The 19,212-nt window shown below is 49.6% G+C and overlaps 1 protein-coding gene and 1 non-coding gene across 2 annotated transcripts in view; both read right to left on the bottom strand.

Moving 5' to 3' along the window:
* Positions 1–4,477: 4,477 nt before the first annotated feature.
* On the bottom strand, positions 4,478–4,550 carry Trnaa-ugc (transfer RNA alanine (anticodon UGC)). Its single transcript has one exon. It is a non-coding gene; the product is annotated as a tRNA-Ala (tRNA).
* Positions 4,551–4,799: 249 nt separating this feature from the next.
* Positions 4,800–19,212, bottom strand: part of Timp2 (TIMP metallopeptidase inhibitor 2) — a 48,713-nt gene continuing 34,300 nt past the window's right edge. The window contains exons 2-5 of the mRNA XM_020158101.2: positions 17,097–17,197; positions 15,196–15,304; positions 8,983–9,107; positions 4,800–7,666 (exon numbers count right to left, since the gene is read on the bottom strand). Coding sequence (XP_020013690.1) covers positions 7,469–7,666; positions 8,983–9,107; positions 15,196–15,304; positions 17,097–17,197 — 533 coding nt within the window. The 3' untranslated portion in view covers positions 4,800–7,468. The remainder of the gene's footprint in view (positions 7,667–8,982; positions 9,108–15,195; positions 15,305–17,096; positions 17,198–19,212) is intronic.

Below are 19,212 nucleotides of genomic sequence, written 5' to 3'. Positions count from 1 at the left end.
CCATTCGTGCACAGAGCTGGGAGGAAGGCAGGTTTGTCCCCGCAGGTCATCCTGCACCACACACTCCTCACAGATGAGGAGATGGCCCACACCGCAGCTTCTTCAAGCTGATGTGGGTTTATTTTCATACCATAACTTGTAGGCATCTTGACCTTGTAACTGAATTTACACACTTCTTTTCCATGAACACTGTAAATGGTCAGGTTGGTCTGGCAAGGCAGTTTTGGAATTGTCTTTTAACTTGCCAACAGACTGACCTCACACGTGATTCATGGGACCGTAAGTGACATTGCCACTGTGGAAAACAGCATGGTGTTTCCTCAAAACGTTAGGGACAGAATTACCATAGATAGATCTGGAAGAATAAAACAAACCAGTACCTACACCTCTGTGCTCACAGATCATTGGATGTCCATTGATGGATGAATAAAGAAAATGTGACATATGCATAAATGGAGTACTATTCAGCCTTAAAAAAGAAGGAAGTACTGATTGGTACATCTAAAAGAGGAATGAGCCTTGAGGACAGTCGGCACAGTGAAATAACCCACCTACAAAAGAATAAATACTGTATGATTCCCTCACATGAGCTATCTAGAACAGGCAAATCCACAGAGACAGAAAATAGAAGTGGCCAGGGACCAGGAGGAGGGAGAGGTGTGGTTTTATAGATTAATGGTCACAGAGCTTCTGCTTGGGGTAGTAAAAAAGTTTTGGAAATGTATTGATCCTTGTAAAATATTACAAATGTAAACCGATGCCACTGAATTACATACTCAAAAACGGGTTAAAATGGCAAATTTTGTTACATGGTACATCGCAATTTAAAAAAATTAATCATGTAAGATGCCCTAAATCATTGAATTGTACCCTTAAATGGGTGACTTGTGTGGCATGTAAATTACACCTCAATGGAGCAGCTCAGAAACGGCAGCCTGCCTCCCATGGTCCCAGAGACTCGAGCGCCCCCCTGGGTTCTGTGAAGTGGTTTTTGGCCAGGGCTGAGGCATCTCCTGGACAGTTCTCTGCAGTGTGTGAGCAAGAAGGCCACAGGCGTCACCCCAAGCCCAAGCTGAGAACCTGCTGCCCCTCTGTGCTCCTCTCTGGATGAAATCCAGCACTTGCGCTGGTGACCAGCAACTCCACCGCATGGCCTCAGTTTCCCTATCTAAGAAATGGGGAGGACAGAGGACAGAGCTGGAAGTCAGCAAGCCCTGAATGGAATCAGGCATGGAAACCCTTGGCAGCCGCCCTGGTGTGGCCAGAAGGGCAGCTGCTGTGAGAATGGCTGCCTTGATGGTGTTGAGAGCCCTCTCTCCCGAGCTGGGAGCAGACATGGGAAGGAGAAGTCCAGGACTTCCATGCAAGGGACAGTTCCCACCACAGGCCTGAGCTGGGTGTCTGTCCCCTGCTGGGTGCTCATGCTGACACCTGCTTTCCTTTAGGAGCCTGGAGTCCTGCTACCTGCTGCGAGGACGGAGACTTGGTGACCAGCCCAGGAAAGGCGCTGAGTCTCTCCCAAGCTTCAGTGTCTGGCAGCATTCCACACGGGTCCCTCTGATCGCCGGGGGAGCTTGTGCCCGATTTCCCCCAGACTTCACTTAAAAGAGAGCAAAGCAAGTCACACTGATCGACCCAAAAGCAGAAATTAACTTCTGGCTTTCTTTATTTCTTGGTAATGCGTGTGGCCTTGCTTCTGCATCTCATCTGCTGCCACCTTCCAACCTTCAACGCTCACTCCTTCTGTGATGTTGGCCCCAACCCACATCCCACCCTTCTGCAGGCTCTGACTCGATCTGTTGCACTGTTTTTTGGGTTTTTTTGGGGGTGGGGGGACAGGTTCTCCCTACGTAGTCTAAGCTGGCCTCAAACTCCTGAGTGCTGGGATTGTAGGCGTGCACCGTCATGCTCGGCCACCGCACGTTTTATTCCTTTCCATTTTCATTGGAAAAGAACGAGCCTTCCAGTTGTTTCAGAATGAAAATGTACATAATTATCTTGTTTCTGAATGTCTTTTCTATTTCACAATCAACTGGTTTCTCGGAGGAGAAATGTTGCTCATAGAACTGAATTATTCCCCAAACCCAAGCACCACTTTTCACTGCAAAGGCAACAGTGACAAGCAAGGGGAGCCCAGCTTAAACCAGGGTAAGACAGATGTCACTCGTGAATGTCAAGGTCTTGAGGTATCATCTATGGTCATTGTGAACACTGGTAAAATACCTCACAGCTTAGGTTTAAGTAAGGTAAAAAATATCCATTATTAGCTAAAGATAGGTGGAAAGGTATTTTTAGAATATTGTAAATGGACGGAAAAACACAGTCCCACAGTGGGAGGTAACCATACTCACATTCTTCCATGAGCTCCCACGTGCTAGTCCTACTGGCGTCCCTGTCCCCACTTGGCCCCGTGTCTCTCCCAATAGGATCCTGACACATTTGTCGCTGTGTTTCTAGTTTGAACTCTGTGTCTGTGGGCATTTTGGCAGTGGGCCAGGAAGTTCTCAGTTGTCCCACTCACTTTTATTTCAAAGGCTAAGCAAGACTGAAGGGCTTGGTAGGGCCCCTAACAATCAGGTTTCCCCACTGTGGACCTACAGATTTACGACTGGGTGCAGCTGGGCGCAGTCGTGTGCACCTGCAGTCCCAGCCACTTAGGAGGCCAAGGTGGGAGATCGCTTGAGCCCAGGAACTCAAGGCCAGCCTGGGCAATATAGCGAGACCCTGTCTCTAAAATAAATACATTAACTAAAACAAAATTGTCTGCAATGATAATTGCAAAGAAACTTGGATAACTGTTGAAAACTGGATCATGGACACATGAGTTTGTTATACCGTTCTCTAAATTTTTATATGTGCTTGAAAAGTGCCATGAATTTTTTTGCTTCTTTTAATCATGTTTGACCTAAATACATAAATAAATGACATGAGTAGTATTCCTTTGGTGTGTTCTTTGCTAAGACCCCAAATGTGACTTGCAGGTTGAGATAAGCCACAAAATCTTACAGGCATTTGTATAACACTCAACGGCTTTTTGTTTGTTTGTTTTTGGTGGGACTGGGGTTTGAACTCAGGGCTTTGTACTTACAACGCAGGTGCTCTACCGCTTGAGCCACACCTCCAGCCCATTTTGCTTTGGTTATTTTGGAGATGGAGTCTCCAGGACTACTTGTCTGGGCTGTCCTTGAATCTTGATCCTCCTAAGCTTGGCCTCCCAAGTAGCTAGGATTACAGGTGTGAGCCGCTGGCACCTGGCGACACTGAAGGTTTTTATTATTATTTTTATTATTATTATTATTGGCTGTTGAACTATTTTCCCCAAATTTCACCATGTGGGAAAAAACTGTCTGAATATTTTTGCAGCGATAGTAAGTGTGTGGTATTTTACGTCTTGTGGGACAGGTATCAGTACAAACGCTCCACTTTTTTTTTTTTTTTTGGCAGTACCAGGGCAAGAACTCTACCATTTGAGCCATGCTCCCAGTCCTTTTGTTTTTAGTTTGTTTTTGAGATAGGGTCTCACTAACTTTTTTGGGGCTGACCTCAGATGGCAATCCTCCTCCCTCTGCCTCCCAAGTAGCTGGGATTACAGGTGTACACCACTATGCCTGGCCTTCTCCATTAACTCTTTACTGCTTCAAAAAGTCTCAGCAAGTTTGTGCTTGCTTTTTGCACAGTAGCTGTGCAGAATGGTAAACAATTCCAGCTGCCCCTGGAATACCGAAGTCTGCATGTGAGCCAGAGGGTGGGCAATGAAAACTAAAACGTTGCATGCCAACTGTCACAGTGCGTTTTCTGTTATCCCGAGGCTGGGTACTTAATCTGTATAAAAAAGAGGCTTATTTAGCTCCCAGTTTGGGAGGCTGGAAGTCCAAGTTCAGGTGCTCACTCTGGTGAGGGTCCTGCTGGCTGTATTCCATCATGGTGGAGGGCATCTTGGGGGGACTGAATGGGAGAGGAAGAAGGCACACGGCCAGACAGGAAGCCGGACAGCAGGGCGCAGCCAGGCATGACCTGCCACCAGCCACATCTCTTATCACTATCATCCGCCTCCATGTCCTGCACGAAGGATCAAGCGCCAATACCCAAAACCTTTAGGGACACACTCAAACCATGTCCAAGCCACACCATCCACCCACAGCCACACACGCCTCTGGTTCAAAGTCATAAACCATAACAAGACATTCATCAGACACTCAGAACTGTCAGACACCGACTAGCTGCTCCATGGCATTAATTAAACCTAAGTACGTTCTTAAGGTGTGATAAAGGTATTTTGGGAAGTAGCTCTTCTTTTTCAGACATACATGCTGAAATATTTGCAGATGGAACTGTTTGATAGCTCAGATTTTTCTTCCAAATAGTGTTGGGCAGGTGGCTGGGGGAGCAGGTGCCAGAAGAGGAAGGAGGCTCACTGTTGCAGCTTCAGGGTGGTGGCATGGTCCTAGTTCTCTCTCTCCGTATTATTGTTATTTTTTGGCAGTACTGGGGTTTGAACTCAGGACCTCATGCTTGCAAGGCAGGCGCTCTACCCCTTGAGCCACTCTGCCAGCCCTCTCTGCATTTGCAGAGCTCCACAATAAAAAGTTAGGGACCAGAGCTGGGTGAACGATGTTGTACCGCTACCTCTTCACACTGTGGTCCACATTCTCCTCAAAGCCTCAGTTTCCCTCTGAGACGGAGGGACCCCTTCATCGCCAGATAGGAGAGGCTCCCTTTTGGTGCCCTCCCCTCCCCGTTCCCCAGCTAGAATGCTGCAGTTCTGAACGTCTTGGGAAACAGCCACACGGACAGCCAGGTTTCTGTTTGATAATACTGTTTATTGTCGATTGACGGAGCAATCGCTCAGCAATGATACAAAGCATCAGCGACACGGGCAGTCTGCTTGTTGACTTTCAACAACTCTCACGTGTTCCCAGCACGGGGCAGAGGGGTTCAGACTTCATATCCCCAACAACAACAAAGTCCAAACAAGAACGGACAGGATCAACAAAGCTTTAAATTACGGCTGCAAGCTCACAGATATTTCTTAATACTTATGAAGCACAATTTAGAAGCAAGTACAATGTAAACTTCATTTTAAATATGTGGAGTTGCTTGCATGATGAAAATCGAGAAAGCAGTGCTTAGAATGTAACACATAAATTAATCAAAGCCAAATGGAACACGTCTTAAACTAGCTCTACGGCAATTACTTGCTGTGAAGGCATTTGAGTGGCTGGCTGTCAGCTGCCACCAGCCATTGATTTGCTTTCATTAATTGTTTTTTTTTCTTCCTCTGCTCAGCATGGTTAGAAAACCAACGCGTGTGGGTCGAATATAAAGACCATCTTTTAGAGCTAACTTACTCAGAGATACTTTCCTTTGTAGTAATCTGAACCAGAGAACAAAAGATGGAAAAGGGAGAAAAAGATGGAAGGCAGAAAAAACAAGGAGACTCGAAGAACTAAGGAAAGGTCCGAAGGGGTCCGCCATCACAGGCCAGCTGCCATGCCACGACTTTTCCACTCTGGGGCAAATACTTTCACTTGCAGAGACCTTTTTGTCAAAAATGCACATCTAACGCCTACCAAGGGTAATAAAACACAGCACGGGAATGATACAGCCAATGTCAGGAACAAAACAAAACATTTGGGAAGTCAGCAGCAGAAACAGGAGCAAAGGTTACGTATGGTTTCACCGCACAGGAAGCAGACGGGGCAGGGTGCTATAGTGACCGGAGGGTCTGGTGGTGCTGCATATATGAAATCACATGGACTGGTCCATTACGACATCTAACCAACTCTGTATCACTGTACAGCATGAAAATGCCCTTTGGGGCAAGGGAAAGGGGTGGTTTCTGGATTTTCTCCCAGTCTGTCCTAAAAAGGGAAGAGATCAAGTTCTGTGCTGACCAGATCCCGTGGGCACGAGGGGCTGCGTGCCCCTCGGGGGTCAGGAGTCTTATAGTTGCTTTGGGGTCACTGTCGAATAGAACAGGCATAGAGAATGGGTTCTTTGGAAGCATTTTGCGTGCCTGTGTGTGTGTGTACACTAGCACAGTGTGTGCGTGCGTCTTTATGACATGGGTCGGAAGGAAAGTGAGATTGTTGGAATTATTACTGAGAAAATTCTGCCTGTCTTAAGCCTATTTTCTTGGCATCTGAAAACCATTTCTAGGGAAGTAGTAGGTTCCCCAGGTCCCTGGGAAGTGGCATAAGTGGGTCATCTTTGTGACAATAAGAAATGGAAACAGAACATGGTACACCTGCGACTCAGGTTCACCTATTATCTGAGAATCCATCTTTAGAAAACAGGCCACAGTGTCCTGGGGGTCCCAGAAAGAAGTGAGGGTGTCATGCAAGCTGCTTGCTCCCAAAGTCTTTCCTCCCTGGTGGACTTAATACGCTTAGCTAAAGACACTTGCAGAAATTCACTGGTACAAGAGTGGCCATCAGTCTTTCAGGGAGATGTCATTAAGCCTGCTGGCACACAGCAAGAACAGCCTTTTATGTCCTCAGAATGAGCAAACAGGGAACAAGGCCAGCCCCAAAGGCTGCATACCACCCTGGGGACAGCAGAGTCATGGGGCTCAAGCCAGATGCCTGATACCAGACAGGTAGGGGGCGAGAGAGACTTGAGAAACTCAGGATGGAACTACAGGGACATCCAAAGTGCCACCCACCCCCATCCTGGATGTCAACCTTCAGCTCAGAACCTCACAGATCCCCACTAGAGGCTGGGTATGGGGGGACAGGACCAAAATGACTTTACTGAAGCTGAACTGTGTCTCAGCAAGGCCCCCCCATGTCTCCACAGGGTCCCAAGGGAGGTTCCGCTGGCATCCTGCAGATTCATAGAACGAATCCAGGGACTCCAAGAATGAGTCCCTGCTTCCAGGGCCGCTCCTGGACTTGGGGAAGTCACAGGTGCTGGGAGTCCACAGTGGGCCCAGGGGAATTGGGGCTCATTTACATGGGCCAGGGGTAGTCACCCTAGGTCACAGGGGTGGCTTCTGCAGAAAACAAGGGACATGCCCCTTTTAGGATGAAAAGGACCTAGTAGGCCTGCTACACAGTCTTGCAACGACCCTCAAAAGTTTCTGCAAAATGCATATTTCCAGGCTCTGCCCTAACTGGGCCGGTGGAGGGGGACTCCCAAAATACTGCCTGCCTGGCATCTGTGAGGTGCCAAGGAGACCTGGGCAGGAAGTCTGTGTGTCCCATCCCCTTCCCGCACCAGAGGATGGAAGACCGAGACACACGGTGCTCCCGCTGGTGGAGAGAGAGGGTGTGGGAGAGACCTGGCAGACCCACCTCTCCAGACTCACAACCATATTTAGGGGAAATGGGGGGGTGCAGAATCATACAAATGTGGGCCCACTTGGAGGACGGTTTTATTCATGCTGCTTCCAGGAAGGGATGTCAGAGCTGGACCAGTCTAAACCCTTGGAGGCTTTTCAATTGGCCACAGGATGCTGTCGGCCTGCTTATGGGTCCTCAATGTCGAGGAACTCCTGCTTGGGAGGTGCCGCCCCGCGGTACCACGCACAAGACCCGTCACTTCTCTTGATACAGGCGAAGAACTTGGCCTGGTGCCCGTTGATGTTCTTCTCCGTGACCCAGTCCATCCAGAGGCATTCGTCCGGGGAGGAGATGTAGCATGGAATCATGGGGCAGCGTGTGATCTGGGGGTGGGGGACATGCAGGCAGATTTAGATGGGGACTAAGGAAGTGACAGAGCCAAGGCCACTCAGGGGTTCCCTTCCAGAGCCCAGCTGTGCCTGCTGAGAACATTTAAGGATAGAAACCACGTTTTCCATACTGTAGCAGGCAGCCTGCTGTAGGGGGTTCAGGACCAGGGGTGTCCACCCACCTGGGCAGCCTCTGCTATTACAGGCGTGCCTCTGCTTTGGGCCATCTGTTCTAACAGTAGGAAGGTAGCCTGCCTTCCAAGAGGCACAACACTGATAACAATGGTGACAACGATGAGGACGAGTCTGGAGACAATCTACAAAGCTGAATGAGAAGACCCATGCCTTGCTCTCAATCATGAACTCTGAGCTAGCATTTTGTCAAAGGAACACACAGCTACACTAGGGTGACCACCCTTATGGCCACGCACAGACAAAGAGTTTGCTTTTGATGTCATCCTGGGCACAGAGGAGCTGAGCCTGGTATGTGTGTGGTTGGACACCATGGGCTTGGAATTTACACCTTGCGTGAGCTAAGGGATGAATGGACACCAGCCAGAAGGGAAACTGACCCCACAAACAGCTCCCAGAGGCACGGGGCAGCACTCAGCTGGTAACTCCTGGCCCTAGACTCAGTCCTAATAACACAGAGGGATACCAGGTACCCAGCAATGCTTCCTGCATTGAGTGGGGGGAGGGAGGAACAGATATGGGGCTTTGAGGGGGGATATGGCAGTGAATTGGAGGTGACACTCTGGGGGAATCTCACCCTCCTCAGCCACATCTAAGTGGCAGCAGTGCTGCTATAGTTCTGCTTAGCAGTCACTGGGCAAGTTCTGAGAAGGGAGGCGGCACTTCTGGTGTTCTCAACACATTCCGCATTTATAGGACTCATGCGTGGAAATGTCTGGGGATGTTAGGAAAAGCATGACACTTGGGGCGCACCCTCACGAGGTGCACCAATGTTTATACTTCCACATTCGTAAATAAAACACTCACAGGACCGTGACCTCCCCTCAAGATTTCTTCTCCCAGAAGGTGCCAGACAAGTGGCTGGATTTGTATGCTCACCCACAATTCTCTTACCTTCCAGAAATGCCACTGGAGGTTCTCCAGAGACCAAGGGCCAAAGGCTCTGTTCCCAGCCAACCAGTCAGCCTCAGGCCTGGGGAGATCATATCTTCCCAGGGTCCAGGCCTAAATCAGGACCCAGTGGACTGAGGGGCTCAAGAAATGAAAGACCTGAGCACTGGCTCTCCACCTCGAGAACCTGGCAGTGGCAAAGCCCCAGTGGGCGCGGGTCTGCTCACCTTGCACTCACAGCCCATCTGGTACCTGTGGTTCAGGCTCTTCTTCTGGGTGGGGCTGAGGGTGTCCCAGGGCACGATGAAGTCACAGAGGGTGATGTGCATCTTGCCATCCCCTTCAGCCTTTCCTGTGGAGAGGCAGGAGTGACCAAGGTCAAGGCCCTTGAGGAGGATGAGTTCCCTCCTACTGCTCACCTCCCATGCCTCGATGCAGCTCGGGGGTACTGAGATTTGCTCTAACACCACCATTGGCTGTTTATTCTGAGTTTAAAAAATAAAGCATGCTTGCTGGGAACGGGGGGTGTACACCTGTAATTCCAGCACTGGGGGAGGCTGAGGCAGGAGGCTCTCAAGTTCAAAGCCAGCCTGGGTTACATAGAGATACCTATGTCAAACGTCAAAGCAAACAAATAAAAAATGCATGTTTCCTTAGAAAATGCAAGAAACAATTAAGACAAAAGTACTCCTATTCCCTCACCTGTAGCTGAAGTGATATATTTCCTCGAGTATGTATTTATACATTAGAGTTTGAACTCATGGCCTCACGCCTGCTAGGCAGGCTCTTTTACTACTTGAGCCACTCCACCAGCATTTTTTTTGTGTTGGGAATTTTCGAGACAGGGCCTCAAGAACTATTTGCCCAGGGCTGGATTCGAACCATTATCCTCCTGATCTCCACCTCCTCAGGAGCTGGATTACAGGTGCGAGCCACCGGCACCCCGCTCCTCTGACGTTCTTTTCCCCATGCATATTCACATACAAAATAAGATCGTGTGTTATGTACATCCTATCGCTTCCTGGTTTATCTTACAGCAAACATTTATCCACAGGCACTTTCCTCACTGCATGGTGAATTTGGCCATTTCGGCCAAACACTTAGAACTTTTAAGCAGTAGAGATCTGCTTTAAATTCCCTCATCGGGCAGAAGGAGCAGCAGTTCCTGTCTTGTGACTTAGGTTCCTGACTCAGCTCCCTCCTCCCTTTGCTGAAGATGTCACCTCCCTGGCAGCCCTGGCATCAGCCACACGGGAGGAAAAGAACAGGTGAGTGTATTCCAGTGAACGGCAGAACCGAACGGTGACTGTGGAGGTGATCTAAAAACTCACCTCTTCTGCTGCAATGACACCTCGTTAGGAGATACAAATGCCCAGGGAGGAGCACCAGGACCTGCACAGAAAGATGGGCGAGCCCCTGAGGGGGCCCCTGAGCCTCGGTCCCTGCCCTCTGCTGAACGAAGCCTCTGCCCGTCAAGCACAGCGCGCGCCATGGAGAGGCCACTAACAGAAACACAGCTCTGAGATGCAGTCAGGCAGCTTGTCAGCTGCACCATGAATAAGTGAGACTGCCACCCATGGCCCTGGGACGGGCTTGCCTGGGGCTTGGAGTGGACACAGTGACATCCATTGTCCCAGGCACACTGTGCATGGTGCAAACATCCTGGGTTCAAATTCCTGTGCTCTCACTTGTGTCAGCTGCTCCTCTTCCCTTCGGGAGGTCACTTGGCCCTTTAGTCTGTCTCGATTTGTATGCCATTGCAGGCGAAGAAGAGAATCAAGGAGCAGTATTGCTATTGGGCCATTTATTTTGAATCCTACAACCTAAAAAAATAGATACTTGACTTTTCATTCTCCAGACCCGTGGGCATTTTCCATGGGTTCAGAGTAGGTAAAACAAGATAAGAAGTCCCAAGTCACCTGTTCCTATATCCTGGCTTCTTCTGGCATACTCTGCCCATTCAGGTATACTGCAGTCCCTCCCTGCCCCATCTGGGCTCTACCCTCCAAGCTTCTCTGGTGATGAGAGAGGGTCTTGTTTTATGGTCGAGCCAGCCTGAACTGTGATCCTCCTATTTATGCTTCCCACATAGCTGGGATGGTAAGTGTGTACCACTGTGCCCAGCCAGTGGTTGAGATGGGGTCTCCCAAACATTTTGCCTCCACTGGCCTTGAACTGTGATCATCCTGATCTCTACCTCCTAAGTGGCTTGAGCTACTGCAGCCAGTCTTTCATTTGCTTTTCTTATGCATGAAGAGAAGGGGTTTTGTCATAACCCTTTTGTACCCACAATTCCTTGCACACAGCAATTGCTCAACACAAGTTTACTGCTGGTGCACACGTGTGCTTGTTTAACGGTTTCCTTCCTATTCTGCCCTTTTCTGCTATTTTTCTTTTGGTCTTTCATCACTAATTTAAGCTTCCACAGAAAGTTGGCAGAGGTAGAGGTAAATGCAAATTCAGTCTTTTCAATAGCTTCCATGAACTGTGTATGCTCTGCCTGGAAGGTTATGGGAAGACCCCTGTAGTATAATTAATAAGTCTTTTCTGGAACTGGGCGTTGGTGGCTCACCCCTGTAATCCTTGCTACTTGGGAGGCAGCGGTCAGGAGGATCACGTTTCGAAGCCAGCCCAGGGCAAATAGTTCATGAGATCCTATCTCAAAAAACCCATCACTAAAAAGGGCTGGTGGAGTGGCTCAAGGTGAAGGCCCTGAGTTCAAATCCCAGTACCACACACACACACACACACACACAAGACTTGGTTGGGCCTACATGACAGGCGTATCTGTTGCAACATTCGACTTATGCTTGTCTTGAAAATAAAAAAAAAGCAAAGCATGAGCCTTGAATACAGAAAAACAGAAATTAATTAAAATGTGTAACCGAGGCTTGTGTGTTTACTTTTCCTTTCTGGAGAAGAGGGCTGTAGCAGAAAATTATAGGGCCAATTCTGTGTGAGTTCCTTAACGTGGTTTCATGGTGCTCAAGTGGACATGTGAAGCTGAGTCATCGCCCAGGAGGAGGTGGGCTGCCTCAGGCCATGCGGTCACTCATGGGGCCACAGCCAGCACTGGCTGAGCGGTTTACTGTGCCCCGTGATTTCTGGTTAACCCCTGACTAAAGGGTTCATCCCAACTCTAAAGAACTGGAAGTAGGTTCTGTGCCTTGGGAAGTAAAAGCCAGATTCATCTGGAGTCACCTGACCAAGATTGAGGGAAAACATCCAATTAGAGAGAATCTCGGGCAATGGGGTGAGTCAGCCGGCTGCCATGGTGCCTCATTCCTGCCCCCTTCCCAAGAAGAGGGGGAGGAGGCAATGGGCCCTCACTGGCAGAGCAGCTAGCGTATAGGCAGGCCGTCTCATCATTGAGTTGTCCCCAGGGGAGAGACACGGAGGACACCTTGGCTGTCCTGAACACACTCCTGCCTCAGAATCATTCAAGGATGGCCTTCCACTGAGACCCAAGAGGACAGTGGGCTTCCAGAAGCCCCTCCTCACTCCTTGCAAGCCCAGCTATTCTCAGACCCCAGCTACGGCTCTACACCAACTCATCAGCTTTGTGTTTGGTGCTATGCTTCATGTTGAGTTGAAGAAACAAAATGACTAGCTACCCTGGAATAAGCCTCCACCAAGGAGCCCAGCAGCTCTGTGATTTCCCACTTCATCCTCGCAACAGCCTCAGGGGACAGTTACTACTGGCACCATCCCAGAACCACCGACAAGCAAGTGAGGCACTGACAAGTTAGCCTTTTGGTCAGGGCCACTAGCTGGTCAGGTGTCAGGACGCCAGTTGAAACTCACACAGGTGTGTCCTTAGAGCCTGTGCTTTGCATTTCATTGGCCACCTTCTTCTCTTGGTATAAGAAACTGTTACTGCTTACAAGGACAACAGTGGTGAGCAAGCAAGCGTGAGGTCCTGGGTTCATCCCCACCCTGGGATGGGATGCGGGGGCAGGGAAGAAAACTGTTAGCACTTGACAGCTTTAATTCTGTATCATCCCAGTGCCCTGAATACTGAGTTAGAAAGTTAACGGAAACACTGATATGAAATCACATACAGAATTCATGGAGAATTAATTTGGAGGTGCTGGGGTTTGAACTCAGGGCCTCATGCTTGCTTGGCAAGCTCCCTAACACTTGAGCCACGCCTCCAGTCTACGAACCACATTTTTTTGAAAACTTAAAAATGTGTGTACATAACAAGGAAGGAGGTACTGACACATGCTACAGCATGGATGAACCCTGAGGAGATGCTCAGTGCAAGCCAGTCACAAACAGATACGGAATTCGCTGGAATCATGAAGTCCCTAAGGCAGGCCAACTCATACATGGAAAGTCAACAGCGGGGATTGGGGATCAGGGAAAGGGAGAAATGACAGTCCTTGGCTGATGGGGGTGGAGTTTCACTTTGGGAAGATGAAAAAGTCCTGAAACAGTGACAGTCACACGACCTTGTGACTGCATTAGTGCGCGTGATCAATGCACGTTGCACATGTTTACTACAGCTTTGCAAACAGTACACGATACTCCTAGAAGGGCTTGTTAAGGATCTTATGTTGTATAACCAGTTAGGAAAGTAGAGCGGGCGTGTGTACTTAACTTGCTTCCTCGGGCAGCCAACGTGAAGTCTGTGACGCTGGGCACGCGGTTTCTAAGTAAGTCTCTTCAAGGGATTTTCATCTTTTTTTGGCAGTTCTGGGGTTTGAACTCAGGGCCTCGCGCTTGCTAGGCAGGCAGGCGCTCTACCACTTGAGCCACCCCACCAGCCCTTCATCTTTCTCTGTGTGGGGCTGTTATCTGGATGGAGCCAGGTTTTCATTTTCCTCCACGATGTGTGTATCATTACTTGTGTAATTGTCTTTTTTCTGAGACTGGGCTTGACTTAATGGGGCTGGGTGTAGGGACAGCATGGGACACGCTGACTGTGAAACCTCTGACTGTGATAGTGGAGGATGGACTTCTGTATGAGTGACACCAGCAACATCCGTAATAGCTATGGAAATATTTGGCTTCTGCACTGATTGACTCCCAAGGCCTCATTTGGTCACAGAAACCTAACCCTTTCAGGGAAGGGCTGAGAAAAACATTTACCATGTTTCCCAAACAAATAAAACAGGATCGCCACGATCCGTACACTACCGCCCTGTGCGGCCGGGCCTCTGCCTCGATCTGCACAGCATTCTCCCACGGCCTCCTTGCACTCTCAGGGTTTGTGGCGTGGGTCAGGAGCCTGAGCCAGGTACATGGCCGAGTCACTGTGTGTCAAGACTTCTGAGAAGTGTTTCTGGGCTTATGGACTGCTAGCGCCAGGACCCACTGAAGGGCCCCTTGGTCCAGTCCTTCCAACTCATGGAACAGAGAGCAGTGCTCAGTGCTCCGGACCTCCTGGTGAATGGCAGGTCTGGCTGACTGCAAAGGGCCCCCGGAGGTAAAAACAGTGTCGAGATGGTCCCTTTGCTGTGACTGTCCCCAGCTGCCAAGGCACAGCCCTCCCCATCGTGTACTGACCAATCACTTCTGGAGGAGACGCTTAGACTCAGAGAGGGGAAGGCTCTGGTGAGACACTGCCTCTCGGCCCTGGCTGCAAACTGGACTCTCCAAAGTTTCTTCTTGACTTAGTCTGGGTGCAGCCTGGGCATGGAGAGTTTTACCAGTTCCCCAGGGAATCCCAGCAGGAAGTGCAAGAGGAAGACCACTGGGAAGATGGAGGAGCAATGAGAATCCTAAACCCCCCAGAGTGAAGCAGCAGAAGGCGCTGGTCAGGAGCACAGGCACGGCCCCCAGAAAGACTGGGCGGAGCTCCCCTGGCCACCCTGCCAGTGACACCACAGAGCCACACTGGGGAATGTCTAGCCACCAGCTCTCTGGGAGGAAAAGCCCCAGTCAGTAGCCTTTGCTGATTTCTAAGTAGGAAATGTTTTACCCTCACCAGTTTTGAGCTGCCAACCTAAAAACATAACAACAGGCTCTGGCCAGCCTGGGAAAGTGGCCCCAAGTGCTCGTCCCTGGGTTTGGGGAACTGTACCATCTCAGGTTTCCTCACCTGTAAAATAACATGCCTTTTACATGAGGATTAAATGGACTTAGTGTGGACAGGTTCAGAAACCTCAGCCTTACAGCCAGGGCCTGGTGAAGCCAACTCTGTTTCCTCTCCCGAGAGGCAGGAAGTCCTGGAAAAGGGACCCCCACAGCGGGTATGTCTCAGAGCAGGTGCTGGTCCAGAGCAAGGCCACTTTACCACACAGCAGCTACACCAGGGGGACTGCTTCCTAGGTGACTGTTTGGACAGCTCTGCAGTTTGTCCAGATCGCCCCTAGAGGGCAGTGTGGGGAGCTTGTTCCTTAGAGACCAGGACATTAAGGGATACAGAGAACAGGGTATCATCGACTTAGCATTAAGCTGCTTGTGCCCAAAGCCAAAAGCTCCCCCTTACATACCTGCAATGAGATATTCCTTCTTTCCTCCAACGTCCAGCGAGACCCCGCACACTGCCGAGGAGGGGGCAGTGTAGATAAATTCTATGTCTTTCTCAGGTCCTTTGAACATCTGGAAAGACCAGGGTTGGTAAGTGTCAGAGGTGGGCTGCACAGCCAGTGGATTCTGCTCCCAGCCAGAACCCCCCAGGGATGGACAGACGGGAGCAAGTCCGACAGCTTAGAAGGCTGCCTTTTCTTTTGTAAATAGGTTCTTCAGTCACTCATTTGCTTAGTGTGACAGGTGGGCACAACACTCATTGGAGGGGCTTTCTCAGACAACACTCAGCACTCCCCACCCAAAAAGTCATATCAGAATCTCTGGCAGGGGCTTGTGTAAATCTTCTGGATTCTGGCCCATCTTAGAGAGCCACGACCTTTGTGTGTTTCCAGGAAGGTGTGTGTGTGTGTGTGCACACGCGTGTGTGAGTGCAAGTGTGTGTGTATGCGTGCATGCTGGCGATTGAACCCACTGAACTATACCCACAACCCTATTTCCAGTTTTTTTTTTTTATATAGGGTCTCAAAACTCACAATTCTCTTCCTGAGAGCTGGAATTGCAGGTGTGAACCATCACACCCTGCTTATTTCTAGGAATTTCAATGAACCACTGGCTACCAGATAGGAACAAGAATCCCAAGAATTCCCCTGGAACTGGGATATAGCCCTAAGAGCCAGGGCTGGGCACTTGCCTGGCACTGAAAAAAAAAAAAAAAAACCCCAAGGGCAAGAGGGATTGATTTCTCAGTGTCTAGTTTATTAACAGCTCTGCAGAGGGCACCTGCTGTCCAGTCCAGGTGAAGAAGGGGGGTTGTTTTGTTCTTTTTTTTAGAGTTTTGATAAGCAAGAATCAGCCCTAACATTGAGACAAACCTGTTTTGGGAGAGTTATGCTCTAACCCAAACCAAGCCAGGCCATAAGGACGGCAACCTCAGCATTCCATACTAAACGTCATTGCTTGCCAGGGGCTAAAGGCACTTCCTTGGCATTTTCACCTGTGATGGGACCTCGGGAGCAGCGTCTCTTTATAATGAGACTAGGGCACCTCCTAAAGTGACACACGTGACGAGTAAGCATTTCTTTGGCTTTCCGATAACATTTATTTTTTAGGACCTTTTCTTTTTCTCAATTAAACACAGATGGTTACAATCACTACCATATTGCAAAGCTGTCCCAACACCTGGATCCAGAATTGTTTTTTCTTTCTAGAACATCAAGTTAGTTAATGCCTACCACAATAGCATCAGGCCTGCCACCCTGGCTCTGGGTCCTATCCCTCCTCCTTCCCTTGCTTTTTCTCACTTAAACATGGGTTTCTTCCCATATGCCTGGGGACACAGATAATCCCCTGAAAAAACTAACAAACACCCCCAGCCTATGTCTGCAGCCCCTCTGAATCAGGCCCGTCCACTTGATAGGCTGTCTTCTCAGTAAATGCTGTCACAGTCAGAAAGCTGTCCCTGTCCACACCTGCCTACCAGACCCCTCCTCCACAACCCTTCTCTCAGTCAACAGCATGCCAGCGAGGTGTGTTGAACCCCTCACAGTCGCTGAAGCCCACAAAAGCTCAGCCAAGGACAGGCTTAGCTATGGCGATGCAGCAGAGGCCTTGGTGACTTATACAGAGGCATTGCTGTTGATTTACCTATCACCCATCAAAATAAAGGTAGCACATTTTTAAAATAATTTAAGTCCCTGGGAACACACCATTTCATTTCTGCCCACCTTTTCAGGCACCTATGGATTATGGAGAGTCAGAGTTGTTTATTTTACTTTCTGCCCACAGGTTGTTGGATGGCATTCCAGGGACCCAGGCCCTCTGCCCTGTGTGGTGCAGCCTGGGAAGTCATGGCGGCCAAGGTTACCTTTATCTGCTTGATCTCATACTGGATCCTCTTGATGGGGTTGCCATAGATATCATTCCCGGAATCCACCTCCTTCTCGCTCACTGCTTTGGCCCTGATCACTGCAAAACACAGACACAAAGTTCCCAAAAGATCATCCGGGCTCTGACCAGAGGAGAAGGCATCCTGGTGCTAAGGTGAGCCCATACCTCAACCTACTGTGAAATGACGAGCCAGGTGACCCCAGGCCCACATGACGCCTGGCTCCCCAGGGCCTTTGAGGCTTCCTGAACAAGGAAAATCCTTCTTTGTTCACCGGGGCCCAAACCAGCTCAGAGTCCCTCAGTCCCTGGTGGATTCTCCAGTAGCAGCCATGGATCTGACCCAATTTCGTGTGCGTGGGGCTTTTGACTCTCTCTCATGTGTATTTTACTGGTGGCTGGGGAAGCAGATAAACGGATGGTCTGCTCCAGTCATAGTGATGGGAGTGTTATAGTCACCTCTGAGAGCAAAGGGGTCATTTGTTACCTACCTTTAAGGGACCCAGCTTATTTAGGTTCAGGGGTTTTTACTTAAAAACCCCTGCTTTCCTTGTGGGAGGGGAGAGACAGAGAGAGCAGCTCAGTGGTATAGCCCTTGCCTAGCATGTGTGAGGTTCTGGATTTTATGCCAAGCACCTTAAAAAAAAAAAAGTTTCCCAGAAAATGTTCTTTATAGTAACACATATTCTATGTGGGGAGGATGAAGTGGGGTCACAGTGCAGAACCCAGGGCACAGACTGGGTTAGGAGACATAACTGGCAAACCTAAGGGAAGGTCAGGCAGAAAAGGAGTAGAGGAAGAGATTGGGCTGGGAAGGTTCCAGAATGTTCTGGAGCCTGAATCTGCTGCTGGGTCATGCCTCACAGGGCTTCCTACTAACAATTAAGCCAGGAGTCTGCTCCATCCCTGGTCATCTGACAACAGATGAGCAGTTCAGGCCACTTGGGCAGAGCCCTCCTTTTTCCCTTCGAGGTTATCGGTTGGTGGCACGGCCTATTTTAATGGCTTTAAAAGCTTTGCAGCAGTGCAGGGTCACTCTAGGCAAGTGTTCTGTCACCATGCACATGAGCAAAACAGAGAGAAAGGAGCAGAGCGTGCCAGGTTCAGACAGCCTCCCCACCCCAGTGGCTAGCTCATCTCTTGGAAACTTCTGGCCAGTTCTGTCTTTTCCCACAGCGGCAGGGAGGTCCAGGCACGTGGGTGCTCCATCTGCATCCGTTCCTCAGACCCCAGAAATGTGCCCTGGATTACAGCCTTATCCCAGAGTCCCACACCACAACCCATGGCCCCACCCAGGCCCCAGCCCCATTCGCCTTTCTTCTGTGCAGCTGAGTCATGGCCAAGGCCACAGGTTCCTGTTTCCCAGGCTAAGCCAGGCCTCACCCTGAAAAGTCACATCTGGAAGAAGCCACCTTGAAGGCCACCCCAGAATAGAGGGCTCTGCCTTTGTTCCTGTGAAATGCCTTCCCTTAAAATATGAGACTCTTTGTAACTTGTCACTAGCCAGCTACCTGGACTGCCAATGCCAAAAAAATAATCCCTACCCCAAGTCTTATTGCTCCCTCAATCCATACTGCTCCCTGTCCCAGACATGTACAGGTATGTCCACACCTCAGAAGAGACAAGTTTCTTCTGCCCAAACTGCCACCTTCCCCACTCTTCCTGGAAAACATTTTTATCCCTCAAGATCCAGCTATGAAATAGCCCTTTCCTGTCGTCCTCTGGGGAAGTCTGTCCTGTAGCACTGGGTATATTTTCATCCATTCTGCTGTAAACACCTGTACACCTGTTTGCTCAGGGCCTGCGGGGTCCTGATAGGTAGAGACTACTTTCTGTGCAGCAGATGGTGCTCAGTAAATGTCTGCTAGGTGGAACTGGCAGCTGGCAGCCTAGTGAGGCTTGTCCTTGGTCCCTCTTATCGCCTGTATAAACTATATGCCTTACTGCAATGCTGCACCAAAATTGTTTATGCAAATCAGTGAGCATGCCAGCCTTAGTCACAAGTTTGCTCTTCATGTGGCAATCATCCCCTCAGAGACAACAAGTAGGGTTGCCCTGCTGCTTGGGAATAGAGGGACCTGGACCTGGTCAGCAGC

The sequence above is a fragment of the Castor canadensis genome, chromosome 11, assembly GCF_047511655.1.
Source record: "Castor canadensis chromosome 11, mCasCan1.hap1v2, whole genome shotgun sequence".
NCBI lineage: Eukaryota > Metazoa > Chordata > Mammalia > Rodentia > Castoridae > Castor > Castor canadensis.
The sequence above is the reverse complement of the archived record's forward strand: the minus strand, read 5'-3'. Positions and strand labels throughout refer to the sequence as shown.